This window comes from Gadus morhua, chromosome 10 (genome assembly GCF_902167405.1).
Source record: "Gadus morhua chromosome 10, gadMor3.0, whole genome shotgun sequence".
Classification (NCBI taxonomy): Eukaryota; Metazoa; Chordata; class Actinopteri; order Gadiformes; family Gadidae; genus Gadus; species Gadus morhua.
Window position 1 is genome coordinate 13336235 of NC_044057.1, and position 15304 is coordinate 13351538.

General features: G+C 48.7%; 1 protein-coding gene across 7 annotated transcripts in view; it reads left to right on the forward strand.

Moving 5' to 3' along the window:
• The window catches only part of gria2b (glutamate receptor, ionotropic, AMPA 2b), a 35706-nt gene extending 20790 nt beyond the window's left edge, over window positions 1-14916 (forward strand). Inside the window, exons 4-16 of one of the 7 annotated variants that reach the window (XR_003978326.1) lie at window positions 1681-1877; window positions 3561-3614; window positions 3870-4028; window positions 4407-4574; window positions 5178-5282; window positions 5515-5622; window positions 6392-6598; window positions 7230-7597; window positions 7944-8142; window positions 8658-8905; window positions 9862-9976; window positions 12129-12630; window positions 12934-14916. Coding sequence is in view for 5 of the 7 variants with exons in the window: in XM_030368655.1 (XP_030224515.1) it covers window positions 1681-1877; window positions 3561-3614; window positions 3870-4028; window positions 4407-4574; window positions 5178-5282; window positions 5515-5622; window positions 6392-6598; window positions 7230-7597; window positions 7944-8142; window positions 8658-8905; window positions 9862-9976; window positions 12129-12344; window positions 12934-13098 (2309 nt within the window). In the remaining 2 variants the exon portion in view is untranslated. Of the gene's footprint in view, window positions 1-1680; window positions 1878-3560; window positions 3615-3869; window positions 4029-4406; window positions 4575-5177; window positions 5283-5514; window positions 5623-6391; window positions 6599-7229; window positions 7598-7943; window positions 8143-8657; window positions 8906-9861; window positions 9977-10406; window positions 10522-12128 lie in introns of all 7 variants that reach the window. The other 6 variants (XM_030368655.1, XM_030368653.1, XM_030368650.1 and 3 more) reach the window with 6 other exon arrangements.
• The last annotated feature ends 388 nt before the right edge of the window (window positions 14917-15304 follow it).

Below are 15304 nucleotides of genomic sequence, written 5' to 3' on the forward strand. Positions count from 1 at the left end.
TCTAGTGAAGGTCCAGCCTCTAGTCCATTACCTGGAGCTCCAGCCTCTAGAGGACCTGCGCCTGGTCCTTGCCCCCCGGGGGAGGAGCTGCTCCTGGCCCTTGCCCCCCGGGGTAGGAGCTGGTCCTGGCCCTGGCCCCCTCAGAGAAGGACCTGCTCCTGGCCCGGCCCCCCCTGGGAGCTGGTTGGCAGGCAGCAGGTCCCAGGACGCTCCCTGGTTGTGGGGCTCTGGAGGGGCGGCCCTGCATTATTCATGTCCCTGTGAATAGCTTAGCATCATATTAGGAGGGGACTCATGCCTCCGCTCTCATCCAATCACTCAGCCTTATGAGATGGAGGAGGCAATGGCATTGTGTGTGTTTAGACGGGGGGGGGGGGGGGGGGGGGGGGGGGCGGGGCAGGGGTCAAGGGCGGGGCATGCTTTCAGCTACCTGTGATGTCATTACACGGGTTGTACAGAGGCTGGACTGAAACACGTTTCCTGTTCCACCAGACAGATTCCTCATGTAATCCTCATGTCATCCCCTGATGACCTGATACTCTGATCAGCATATCATGCTATGAGGACATCATATCATAATTAACATGATGATTACATCACTAATGTATGTTATCTCATCTCATGAAGAGTGGGATGAGATTACATCACTATGACCTATAGTATAGTGTACAGTCCTTATATTATCACATTAGATTTCTACATCTAGACCTGTAGTTCTATAGACGCTAACATCTACACCTGTAGTACTATAGACCTGTACATGTAGACCTGTAGTTTTATAGACCTGGACCTGTACATCTAGACCTGTAGTTCTATAGACCTTAACATCTAGACCTGTAGTTCTATAGACCTGGACCTGTACATCTAGACCTGTAGTTCTATAGCCCGGGACCAGTACAACTAGACCTGTAGTTCTATAGACCTTAATATCTAGACCTGTAGTTCTATAGACCTGGACCTGTACATCTAGACCTGTAGTTCTGTAGACCTGGACCTGTACATCTAGACCTTTAGTTCTATAGACCTTAACATCTAGACCTGTAGTTCTATAGACCTGGACCTGTACATCTAGACCTGTAGTTCTATAGCCCTGGACCGGTACAACTAGACCTGTAGTTTTATAGACCTTCGATGGTAGGGATTGAGTGTCCATGCGGCCGTGGACAAACCATAATAACCTAACGCCACTAATTGCTACCCATATTTCATTCAGATAAAACACCTCCATTTTCAGGCTGAACTGACTTCAGATCTGCCTCGTCTAGCTGCCAGGTACTAAATTAACCGTCGCTAACGGCTAATCATAACCAGAGCAGCAGGCCCTAGCAAGGGCAGGAGCAAAGCATGAAGAGAGTTGGAGTTCACAATAGATGTGTTGGTGTGCGATGAACATTAGCTCTGATAAGTAGTAAATGTCCCTCCATGATGTTCGCTGGTTACTGGGAGAGCACTGGCTTTCCTGTTCTCTAACTGGTTCTACTGGTCTTACTGGTTCTACTGGTCCCCAGCCTCAGCAGCCTGCAGGTAATGCTAGTTCTGGTTCTAACTGGTTCTACTGGTTCTAACTGGTCTAACTGGTTCTACTGGTTCTAAGTGGTCTTACTGGTCCCCAGGCCTCAGCACCCTGCAGGTGGTCCTGGTACCAGTTCTACTTGTCTAACTGGTCTTACTGGTCTGCAGGCCTCAGCACCCTGCAGGTTGTCCTGGACACGGCGGCCGAGAGGAAGTGGCATGTGACGGCCATCAACGTGGGCAACCTGAAGGACGAGAGGAAGGACGAGGCGTACCGCTCGCTGTTCCAGGACCTGGAGACCAAGAAGGAGCGCAGGGTCATCCTGGACTGTGAGCAGGACAAGGTCAAGGACATCATGGAGCAGGTAGGATGAGCCCTCCTGGTGCCGGTAGTAGACCACCTCATGGAGCCGGTAGTAGACCCCGTTCTGGAGCCGGTCGTAGACCACCTCATGGAGCCGGTAGTAGACCCCGTTCTGGAGCCGGTCGTAGACCACCTCATGGAGCCGGTAGTAGACCCCGTTCTGGAGCCGGTAGTAGACCACCTCATGGAGCCGGTAGGAGACCCCGTTCTGGAGCCGGTAGTAGACCACCTCATGGAGCCGGTAGGAGACCCCGTTCTGGAGCCGGTAGTAGACCACCTCATGGAGCCGGTAGGAGACCCCGTTCTGGAGCCGGTAGGAGACCACCTCCTGGTGCCGGTAGTAGACCACCTCATGGAGCCAGTAGGAGAGACGCCTCACCCTAACTGCTCCCGACGAGCTGGCTGTCGCCTTGCTTGTCTGACTCTGTCGATGCAAACATCTTCCTGTGAATTCAGGAAGCAGTTATTAAGGGCACTGACTGCAGGGATCTGGAATCAGACCCAGAACCTTTGGGCTGGGAGTCAGCGCCTTAAGCGCGAGCGGAATGTCCTTACCCTCCCGAGCTGTACATGAAGAGGCCTCCAGAACCAGCCGGTTCATGTTCTTTGTGATAGTCTGTTGCACCCTGCCGTAGCGACTGAACAGAGAGAGCTTTGGCTCAGGGCTGAACACAAGCGCAGAGCACAGAGAGGCTGATGTTACGCCGTTAAGCCCGTTGACGGCTCTTTGAAGCCCCCTGAATACAGACAGCTCAAACACCATCCTACCTTTCAACCGTCTTAATCTGAGAAGCGGATTATCAAACAGGAATATTCCTGCTGCTTCGGTTGCTCCTAGGGTTGCCACCTTGGATTTGGGAAAAAAAGGGACACTCGATCAAATGTTTGGGGCGGAGGGCTCGGCCATTATTACCAGTTCAGACTGACCAATGAACATACAATTCGGACAAAGGAGACGGAAACAAAGTCATGTTAATAAATGTATTCGTTCAGGGGTCACCAGGTTGGATGTACACCAGCAGATAATTTCAGTCCTGCAGCCATGTCAACACACTAGACTAGAACACAGAGAGAGACAAACTTTCAACATTGCTATTATTTCAACATTTATATTTTTGTATTTCTTGTTTGTTTTGGTGTTGAGTGTGTGTGTGTGTGTGTGTTTGTTTGATTATACGTATGTGATTAGATTAGTATGAGTTTATGTTTGTACGAGACTCGGAATGTATGGTTAATATAACTGTATTTATGGACTCCAGGAATAATAGCTATGCTACTGTGCTGCTGCAAATGGATATCCAATAAAAAATAATTTAATCAATAATCAATAAATCAATATGGTCTATTAGAATTTTATGAAGAATGTTAGCCTCTATATGTTAGCCTCTACCTGTTAGCCTCTTTATGTTAGCCTCTATCTGTTAGCCTCTATATGTTAGCCTCCTCCTGTTAGCCTCTACCTGTTAGCCTCTTTATGTTAGCCTCTGGTTGGGAGCCTTCATCAACTAGCCTCTGTACTATTTTTGTTGGTTTACTAAGGACGTGTGTATAATGAATAATGTAGTCTGCTAACCCATTTTATGAGAATAACTTCCACAGTAAATTTGTCGATTTATATAAATGTTCCAGAGATCAATTATTAAAGTCTTTCTAAAAGGTTATTCCCTGTGTTTATGTTTTCCAGGTCGTCACCATTGGCAGACATGTCAAAGGCTACCATTACATCATCGCCAATCTGGTAGGTCGCTCTGTTATGAATAATAAAGTTACACTTTTGGATTATTGAGATGCTGATGGTGATGGCGATGATGATGGTGATGGTGATAGATGATTATGAAGGTGATGGATGATGGTTATGGTGATGGTGATGATGATGGTGATGATGATAGATGATGATGATGGTGATGATGATGGTGATGGATGATAGATGATGGTAAAGGTGATGGTGATAGATGATGGGTGATGGTGATAGATGATGGGCCCCTCCCCCCAGGGCTTCATCGACGGGGACCTCTCTAAGATCCAGTACGGGGGGGCAAACGTGTCCGGCTTCCAGATCGTGGACTTCGAGGAGCCGCTGGTGGCCAAGTTCGACCAGCGGTGGGAGGCCCTGGAGGAGAAGGAGTACCCAGGGGCCGACAGCAAGATACGGGTAGGACCCCTGATACACACCACACACACACAATACACACAATAAACACAATATACACACCACAATGCTCACCCTGGAGGAGAAGGTGGATCCAGGGGCAGACAGCAAGATATGGGTTAGGACCAACACCCTCATACACACACACACTACACACTAACACACTACACACTACACACATTGGAGGAGGGTGTATAAGTCCCATGTCCTAGCTGACTGTTCTCTCCTCCTCCTCCTCCTTCTCCCCCTCCTCCTCCCCCCTCCCCCCTCCTCCTCCTCCTCCCCCCCCCCTCCTCCCCTCCTCCTCCTCCCCCCCCACCTCCTCCTCCTCCTCCCCCCCTCCTCCCCCCCCCCCTCCTCCTCCCCCCTCCTCCTCCTCAGTACACCTCCGCCCTGACCTACGACGCGGTGCAGGTGATGACGGAGGCGTTCCGCTCGCTCCACAAGCAGCGCATCGACATCTCGCGCCGCGCCAACAACGGGGACTGCCTGGCCAACCCGGCCGTACCCTGGGCCCACGGCGTGGAGATCGAGAGGGCCCTGAAACAGGTCCTCACACGCACGCACGCACACACACACACACAGAGGGCCCTGAAACATGTCCTCACACGCACGCACGCACGCACACACACACACACACACACACACACACACACACACACACACACAGAGGGCCCTGAAACAGGTCCTCACACGCACGCACACACACACACACACACACACACACACACACACACACACACACACAGAGGGCCCTGAAACAGGTCCACACACGCACGCACGCACACGCACGCACGCATACACGCACGCACGCACACACACACACACAGAGGGCCCTGAAACAGGTCCTCACGCACGCACGCACGCATGCACACACACACAAACACACACAGAGGGCCCTGAAACAGGTCCTCACACACACAAACACACACACACACACACACACACACACACACACACACACACACACACACACACACACAGACACACACATGCAAACAGAGGGCCATCAAACAGGTCCTCACTCACTCACTGATACACACTCACTTACACACACACACTCTATACTCTACTTTATACTCTCCCTCTCTCTCTCTCTCTCTCTCTCTCTCTCTCTCTCTCTCGCTCTCTCTCTGGGTACTGTGTGTGTAGGTGCGTGTTGATGGACTGACTGGTAATATCCAGTTTGACCAGCATGGGAAGCGCGTCAACTACTCGGTCAACATCATGGAGCTCAAGAACAACGGACCGGTCAAGGTGATTAAATGCTACTAACCGTAACTAGCCCTTACTAACCATATCTAACCCTACTAACCATAACTTACCCCACCTATTGATGGTCTTGTTGTAGTTATTGACTGTCTTGTTGTTGTTATTGACAGTCTTTTTGTTATTGACGGTTTTGCTGTTATTGACGTCTTGTTGTTTACATAGACAGTCTTGTTGTTGTTATTGACGGTCTTGTTATTGTTTTTGTCTTATTCAACAGATCGGCTACTGGAATGAAATGGACAAGATGGCCGTCACAAAGTCTGACGTCTTTGCAAACGAATCTACAGGAATGGAAAACAAGACGGTTATTGTTACCACCATCTTGGTGAGAATATCCTCCATTCTCTCTCTCACACACACACACACACAAACACACACAAACACAGACTTATACTCACTCTCTCTCCTTCTCTCTCTCTCTCTCTCTCTCTCTCTCTCTCTCTCTCTCTCTCTCTCTCTCTCTCTCTCTCTCTCTCTCTCTCTCTCTCTCTCTCTCTCTCTCTCTCTCTCTCTCTCTCTCTCTCTCTCTCTCTCTCTCTCCTATGATTGCCTATCCCATAAGCTCCAGGCTTTGCATGTGATTATATCAATAATGTATAATATGATGTATATACTAGGCCGTGGGTGTTAAGTATCTCTTAGTATGCATGGCCAAGTGGGATTGAACCAATAACCAGGCTGTCTGAGTTGATCATGCAACAGTTTCACCAAAATGGCTTCATTAACTTCATAAATCAACTTTATTATGTTTGTAATGAAACATATTCAATTTAGTAGTTGTACTAGTCTACTACTATGATTTTATATGTTTGTATTCCCATCTTAAAATTGGTTGAGGAGGGATAAGGTTAGCGTATGAATCTTTGTATTCAGGAGGTTAGTGTATGAATGAGTGAGTCTTTTACTTCAGGAGGTTATGAATGAGTGAGTCTATGTCCTCAGGAGGTTTTGACTGAGTGATTGTGAGTCTGCAGGAGGTTGAGTGAGTGTGTTATGACTAAATGGTGTGTGTCTCCATGAGGTTGGGTCATGACTGAGTGAGTCTGTGCCTCCATGAGTGAGTGTGTCATGACTGACTGAGTGTGTGTCTGCAGGAAGCACCCTATGTGATGCTGAAGAAGAACTCGGACCTGTTCGTTGACAACGAGCGCTACGAGGGTTACTGCGTGGACCTGGCCGCCGAGATCGCCAAGCACTGCGGCTTCAAGTACCAGCTGAAGGTGGTCGGCGACGGCAAGTACGGCGCCCGCGACGCTGAGACCAAGATCTGGAACGGCATGGTCGGGGAGCTCGTCTACGGGGTAAGCCCTGATTCGACGCTTCCTTTAGGAGCCCGGTCATGATTGGATACTCGTGGTGTGTTTGTTTGGTTCAGTTTTGGAGCGTTGTTGTCTGATATTGATCCGTACGTTATTAAGTGATTCACTGTCTATCTGCAGTAGTGACTGCACTGTACACAGAGAAGGAGCAGCAGGAACGTACTCACTCAGTAGACATTTAGATGGTCTGTTACATTTACATCTACAGTGAGGGGATTTTGCTGAGGCTTTTATCCAAAGCGACTTACAACCATTCATTCACAAATTCACACACCGACGGCGGAGTCGACCACGCAGGGCGACAGCCAGCTCGTCAGGAGCTGTTGGGGGGAGGTGACTTGCTCAGGGACACCTTGAAACTTCGCTAGGAGGAGCCAGGGATCGAACTAGCAACCTTCCGGTTTCCAGTCAACCCGCTCTACCTCCTGAGCTACTGTCACCCTGTCGTTGTGTTCATATTGGGATCCGAGACTCCGGTCCAAGATCCCAGCTGGGCATCATGAAGGACCATCTGATGGTCCAATATGGTCTCAAAGTAGCCAGGACTGACCTGTGATCTGCCTCTTGATAACGAGGAGACTCTGACCACTGAACCTCTGACTTGTGTTGGCAGAAAGCGGACATCGCGGTGGCTCCCCTGACCATCACCCTGGTGCGCGAGGAGGTGATCGACTTCTCCAAGCCCTTCATGTCGCTGGGCATCTCCATCATGATCAAGAAGCCTCAGAAGTCCAAACCCGGCGTGTTCTCCTTCCTGGACCCGCTGGCCTACGAGATCTGGATGTGCATCGTGTTCGCCTACATCGGGGTCAGCGTTGTGTTGTTCCTGGTCAGCCGCTTCAGCCCCTACGAGTGGCACACCGAGGAGTACGAGGACGGCCAGATCCAGACCAACGAGTCCACCAACGAGTTCGGCATCTTCAACAGCCTCTGGTTCTCGCTCGGCGCCTTCATGAGACAAGGCTGCGACATCTCCCCCAGGTACGGGCCTCCAAAACCGCCTCTAACCTCCCCCAGGTACCAGCCTCCAGACCGCCTCTAACCTCCCCCAGGTACCAGCCTCCAGACCGCCTCTGACCTCCCCCATGGCCTGGACCTCTTGGTGACCAGACCTTAACTCCCAATAACTTCCTGGTGACCAGACCTTATCTCCCCCATAGCCTCCGGGTGACGTGACCTTAACTCCCCAGTTAGCTGGACCTCATTCCTCTCGACCAGCTTTTGACCTAACTACAGAATCACCTTGTCGTTTCGTTGCGAAGTGAATGTTCCTTGGCTCTCTCTTCCATCCGTGTTGTCATGTGTGTTCCGTCTCCCCTCCCCCCAGGTCTCTGTCCGGCCGCATTGTGGGGGGCGTCTGGTGGTTCTTCACCCTCATCATCATCTCCTCCTACACGGCCAACCTGGCCGCCTTCCTCACGGTGGAGCGGATGGTGTCGCCCATCGAGAGCGCCGAGGACCTGGCCAAGCAGACGGAGATCGCCTACGGGACGCTGGACTCTGGTTCCACCAAGGAGTTCTTCAGGGTAGGGTTTCTCTTCATAATCATACCTCCGGACCTCGACCCCAAGACTTCCACCACAAGACCTCCACCTAACCTCAAGACCTACCAGACCTCCTCCTCCACCTTCACCTCCAAACCTCCACCTCCAGACCTACCAGACCTCCTCCTCCACCTTCACCTCCAAACCTCCACCTCCAGACCTACCAGACCTCTTCCTCCACCTTCACCTCCAAACCTCCACCTCCAGACCTACCAGACCTCTTCCTCCACCTTCACCTCCAAACCTCCACCTCCAGACCTACCAGACCTCCTCCTCCACCTTCACCTCCAAACCTCCACCTCCAGACCTACCAGACCTCTTCCTCCAACTCACTGCAAACCTACCAAACACACACCTAAAAAGCTCCACCTCCAGACCTACCAGACCTCCTGCCTCACCTCCAAACCAACCCTTCCAGACCTTTACATCCAGTCCTCCACCCTAAACCCTCATTCAGCCGCCCTGTGTAGCTCACCTCCTCCCTCTCCCCCCTACAGCGCTCCAAGATCGCCCTGTTTGACAAGATGTGGACGTACATGCGCAGCGCCGAGCCCTCGGTGTTCGTGAAGACCACGGCCGAGGGCGTGGTCAGGGTCCGCAAATCCAAGGGGAAGTACGCCTACCTGCTGGAGTCCACCATGAACGAGTACATCGAGCAGAGGAAGCCCTGTGACACCATGAAGGTCGGAGGCAACCTGGACTCCAAGGGCTACGGAATCGCTACGCCCAAAGGATCTTCATTAAGGTGGGTGGAGTAGTATAACAATGTGCCCCATATTGTTATAGTATCCCACCTACCCTGATGTGCCCTAGCTAAGGCCCTGAGCCACCTAGATAATGTGGTTTGTATAGAGCCAAGGTAACCAGTCTTACCAGAGTAGATTAAAGCCCTTGCAATTTATTGTAAGTCGATAAATTGCAAAAATATATTTTTTATTAATATTTTTAAATGTAATTTATTATGAAATATTATATTATGGAATATATATAATGAGAATTATCATCCTCAATTGGAATTAATCATTCTATATGTAAGAACATTTTGCCTTCCTGATTTGAACTGATCACTAGTCATTCTATTGCTATCCTAGGTCCCAGTGTATCTCCAGCCAACTAACCTCTGCATCGTGTGTCTAACCTGTTAACCTGATGAGTGACTGAGTAGACTGTTGTTTCGACTGCATCACCTGTATAGACCTGTTAGATAGCAATGTTCTGTTAAGAGTTTGCTTGCCAATGTGTTTTGTGAAACCCTTTCAGTACACGACTCTTGTTAAAGAATCGATGACATAGAATCTGCTTTGCAGACATGAATTTGACCTTTTCATACCAAAATATCTTCCTAGACTCATTGTGGCACTGCTTGGGTTTCTATACGATGAGTTGAGATGCTAATTTGTTAAACATTGTCTATCTTAGAGAGGACTACGCTAAGTGCTTAGAGAGCTAACATTTAGGATGAATGATGTGTGACGTGGCATGCTGTATCTACTGAGCTCTAACCACTGTTTCATGACTGCTGTTGTGCTATCTCTCTTGTAGTGAGGACAGTGTTATTAATGTGTTCCACCGCTGTAGATAGCCAGCCTCCAAGCCTCCCCCTGTAGCTCGGCAGGGGAGCCCCTAGCTTAAACACAAACAGAGACATTGGCCGGATTGCTAAGTGACGCTGTCTTACAAGCTATGTTCTATTGTTTCAAGAAACGCCGTTAACCTCGCAGTGTTAAAACTGAACGAGCAGGGCCTGTTGGACAAATTGAAAAACAAATGGTGGTACGACAAAGGAGAATGCGGCAGCGGTGGTGGCGATTCCAAGGTCAGCCCCAGTGAGCGATGGTAACTCACTCCCAACTCCACAAGTAGGCAGCAGGCGGCCCCACCCCCACCACCGCGCCCCCCTTCACCCCCCTGGCTCAGGGGGGCGCGCCCAACCGCCACCCGGTTACCACAGCTACACATAGACCCCCCCCCCCACCCCATTGGCCCCTCCACGGCTGTCTCCATGCCAACCCCCGCCCCGCCCGCTGCCTACTTGCGGCGATACGTTGATGCACATTTGGCTCCGCAAAACCCGCGTTTGCCTAGGCCAAATGGAGCGTTGAGGTCCATCGCCATGACGACAGAAAGATGTGAAAGTCAGACTCGAGATAGGATGAGAGAGATAGATATCAAAGCAAAGCAAGTGTAAATGTAATAATAACATAAAATAACATTGATAATGTTATTTATGTTATGTTCCACTGAAGAACGCCTGTAAACCTTGCGGTATTGAAACTCAGTGAGCAAGGAGTCTTAGACAAGCTGAAAAACAAATGGTGGTACGATAAGGGGGAATGCGGAGCCAAGGACTCAGGAAGTAAGGTCAGTGGATGTGGCAAACACACCATTACAACCCAAGACCGTCATCACAAAGCATGAGACACATGCCTGCGGAGCTACTAATGACCCAACATGTACCAGCTCACAGACCCTAATGCATGCCATGTCACCCATGAAATGTGCACCTTAATGATCTCCTTTTCAGCACCCTAACTCTAAAAGTATACTAAATCCAGGAGCTTCCTTCTTACAAAGAAGCTGCGGTGTGGAACTGGTGATTGGATGATTGGGGGCGCGTAGTTAAAGGCTCTGACTTCCTCTGAATACAGGATCAGTGATTGGCTGAATCCCGACCATCTCTAGAATACAGGATCAGTGATTGGCTGAGTCCCGACCATCTCTAGAATACAGGATCAGTGATTGGCTGAATCCTCTAAAGGGCGTCCAACCATGTTGACCCTCTTCTGTTGTCCTCATGTGTCGTACCTATTGTGTGTCTTGTTGTGTGAGTAGTGTGTGTCGTACCTTGTTTGTGTCTTTTTGTGTGTGCGTCGTACCTTGTTTGTGTCTTTTTGTGTGAGTAGTGTGCGTCGTACCTTGTGTGTGTCTTGTTGTGTGAGTAGTGTGTGTCGTACCTTGTTTGTGTCTTATTGTGTGTCGTGCCTTGTGTGTGTTGTCGTGTTTTGTGTATAGTTTGTTTGAGACGTTTTAAAACACAGATTGTACCGACACACAACACCGTGCAGTCGACACAGTCAACTCCAGGGAACTGGTTGCACGAGATATATTGACAACAGATAGAACAATAAGAGATGCATTGATGACAGATAAAACAATAAGAGATATATTGAGAACTGATACATCTTAAGATTATAGGACGGCTGTAGCACATCAAATAACGATACACTTAAACCCAGACACATTTGTCAATAAAAAAGAAATGTCTGTTAAAAAAAGAAATGTCTGTTCATATATGTATTATATGGTTACCGTGTTTTCGTATATTATATTGTAAACGATCACGTTAATGTCCATATATCTATATATCTATATCTGGTGTGTGTCACGGTGTTGTCACTGGTCCTGGATCAGATTAATAGACTTTATCACCGTGGTAACGCCGTCTTCATCGCTTCTCTATTTCCGTGTTCGTTATGTTGACCTGTTTCTGTCTCCTGATTGGTTCAGCCCCCCTCCTCCTCCCTGATGTCTCGCCCCCCCTTTAAATGGTCCGCTGGTCACATAGAGCCGCATAGACACACATACACTCACACACACACACACTGCACACACACACACACACAAACACACACACACACGCCCACTGCTAGGCGGTGCGCCCCCCCGTCCGGTCCCAGCTGTACTTACTCCCCAATAATTTATCCCCCCTGATTAACGAGGGTATTGATCACTGCTCCAGAGAAGCCCCCCCCACCCCCCCCCCCCCCCCCCCCCCCCCCCCACCACACACACTGAGTCCTGTCGTATGTTCACGTCCCGCGTCTGTCCACACACACACGCCGCTGTACCCATAGTGAACGTGCATCCCTGTGCCTCTGTGTGTGTCTGTGTGTGTGTGCGTGTGCCTCATATGATACTGTATGTCCCTGTGCACCGCGGCGCGCCCTGACTCCGCCTTCTGTCCCCAGGAGAAGACCAGCGCACTCAGCCTGAGCAACGTGGCGGGGGTCTTCTACATCCTGGTGGGGGGGCTGGGCCTCGCCATGCTGGTGGCCCTGATTGAGTTCTGTTACAAGTCCCGGGCCGAGGCCGCGCGAATGAAGGTGGCAAAGAACGCACAGACTATTAACCCAACTTCCTCGCAGAATTCACAGAATTTTGCCACATATAAGGAAGGTTACAACGTTTATGGGATCGAAAGTGTAAAAATTTAGGGGGTAGGAGACGAGGTTTCATGACTCCCTCTAATGCACGCGTTTTTGGCATCCCTCTCCATCCGTGAGGTGTGAGGTTGGCCAGGGTAGCGACTGATCTTATAATTTGGTGAACTGATCCACAGTGTTTTGTCCTCACATCCCCTCTCCTCCATGCCGTCTCCATGTATGACTGTGGGCCATGCCTGTCACGACCTCTGTCCTCTGACCATCACCTCCTCCACCCTGCATCCCGTTACCATGGAGATCATGTTTGGTTCGCGCCACATCCTCACCTTTTAAACATTCTTACAATTCTTACATTTGAAGGACGGCCGATCCTGTCACTAACCTGTTCCTCGTGTGTTCATGTGTTCTCCGTGTGTGCGCGTTTGTGTGCGTGTGGTGTGTCCGTGCCTGTGTGTGTGCGTGTCCGCGTGCACGTGTGTGTGGCTGTGTGTGGGTGTGGGTGTGTGTGTGCGTGTGCCTGTACGTGTGCTTCCCTGTGTGCGTGTGTTTGTGTCCATGTGTGCTTGTGTGTGTGTCCGTGTGTGTTGGCCACGCCCTCTGCCCGGTCCAGATGACCTTGGGCGATGCGATGAGGAACAAGGCGCGGTTGTCCATCACCGGCAGCACGGGGGAGAACGGCCGAGTGGTGACCCCCGAGTTCCCCAAAGCCGCCCACTGCGCCCCGTACGCCCGCCCCGAGATGGGTCTGAACGTCAGCCTGACCGACCTATCGTGATCCTCTGAGTGCCTTACAACGCTCCAATCACGCGCCTCCGACTCTTCTTTCCTCCCCATTCTGCCGGTGGTCTCCGGTTCATTCCGGTCATCTCCGGTCGTCTCCGGTTTTATGTCTGGCTGATGGAACGTCCTCTGGCCCCCGTGAGGCGGGAGCCCCTCCCCCCCCCCTGTGGGGGGACGCGTCCCAGAACAACAAAGGTTTCTCTCTGGGATTGAGTTTCTCCTGACGGACACAGAAACCTTGATTGACAGCAACTGCTGCTGCTGGAAGAATGAGCATCAGTTTGTGTGTGTTTGTGTGTGTGTGTGTGTGTGTGTGTGTGTGTGTGTGTGTGTGTGTGTGTGTGTGTGTGTGTGTGTGTGTGTATGTTCCTAAAGATGTTGAATCTGCGTAGGATTTTCAAGCACATTCGACACCATCTTCATCGAGATGTGAAATAGTCTTTTTTTTTAAGAAAATATAAAAAAAAATACCAATTTAAAAACACTATTTTTTTCACAAGAGCGGTAGACTAATGTGCTTCTGTGTGGGTTGGGTAGCAACATCTCAATGTGACAAACTGCTTTCAGTTTCATCTTTTTTAAAGCCAAATATGTTGTTTATGGATTTAAATGTTATTATCATGTAATTTATTACAATTCAAAAAAGATCCTGTGTATCTTTTTCTTTGATATTTGGTGTTGATATGAAATATTTGTCGATGCTTGATCTTTTAAAACGTCAAGCCTTATTTGTTTTGCTTGTTAGACTTGGTGCCGCAAATTCTGTTCAACTTTTGTGGATTAGTTTGCTTCGATTATCTCGCTCTTTGTGTTTTGGACTTAAAGCGGAACTCTTCCCAGTTTACACACCATGCAAAAAAAGCATACAAAAGACTTTTTCACAAATAAAGACCAGATTTCATGTTCAGAGAGGTGATCCAGGTTAGGTGGCCAGTTTAGTTAACCAGGTTAGTTGGACCAGGTTAGTTAAACCAGGGTTAGCGTGCCAAATAAGTATGAGTGCCAAATGGTAGTGGTAGTTAATATTCTTATGTCTCACTGTACACAGTGACTGTATATGATACATTCTATAACTTTTGTAAGTAGATGTTGATGGGAGGCCGTGATATTCCAAGAGCCTGTTATTGATTGAACTGTTATTGATCGTGTTGATCGGTTAGCGATCAATGCAATCGCTAACCGATCAACACTATCACTAACCAATCACCGCGATCGGAGACCGATCAACAAGATCGCTAACCGAGTAACGCAATTGGTTATTGATCGTGTTGATCGGTTACCGATAACGTTGATCGGTTACCGATCACGGTGATTGGTTATTGATTGAGTTTTTCCGACATAGATTGAGTTGATGGGATATTGATCGAGCACTAGTCGCATGTTGAAGCTGCAGAATAATGCATTTTCCTCGATTCTAAACTTACATTTCCATTTGATGTTAACCATTTGGAATATCAGTCATATATATAAACAATAATATATAAATATACATCTATATACAACTATATTTTATATAAAAAGTCGAAACACAAAAAACTGCCCTTTGTATTTATAATTTTTAAGTTATTATAATCGTTTTTTGATCAATCTAAATTACACCTATTTTGTTTAATTTCTTTCATATTTCTTTGTATTTCAAAAGCTCAAACAAGCAAATGAGGTTTTAGAGAAAACATTTGTTGATCAAACGGCCATAAAGGCTGAGGCAGAGAAGAGTTCATGAGACCATCTCTGCTCCACAACCTTTAATATTGAATGTGTGCTAACTGGTTTATTTCGGAACACTTTCAAAATAAAAGTGACTAATCTCTTACTGTGTTTTCTGTCTGGATGGATCCTTCGTTTCCTCACTCAATCCAAACAGCATGAGGAAGCGGTTTGAATTATCAGTGTTCCTCTCCATACATGTTCAGAGTGCCAAGCTCATATAGAAATAAAGAGGACATGTGTTGTAGGTATTTCTCTAGAGGAGGGGCTAAGATCATCTATTATATTCCGTACCTCTGTCTTCAGTAGAGGTCATGGATCATAAAGGAGCAATCAAGAACATATTCAGAGTTTATTAAAAATTAATATTTAGAGTTTATTAAAAACGAATGTTCAGTCATTTGAGAGATCAACACCGAGAGACCATCCCTCTCTCTCTCTCTCTCTCTCTCTCTCTCTCTCTCTCTCTCTCTCTCTCTCTCTCTCTCTCTCTC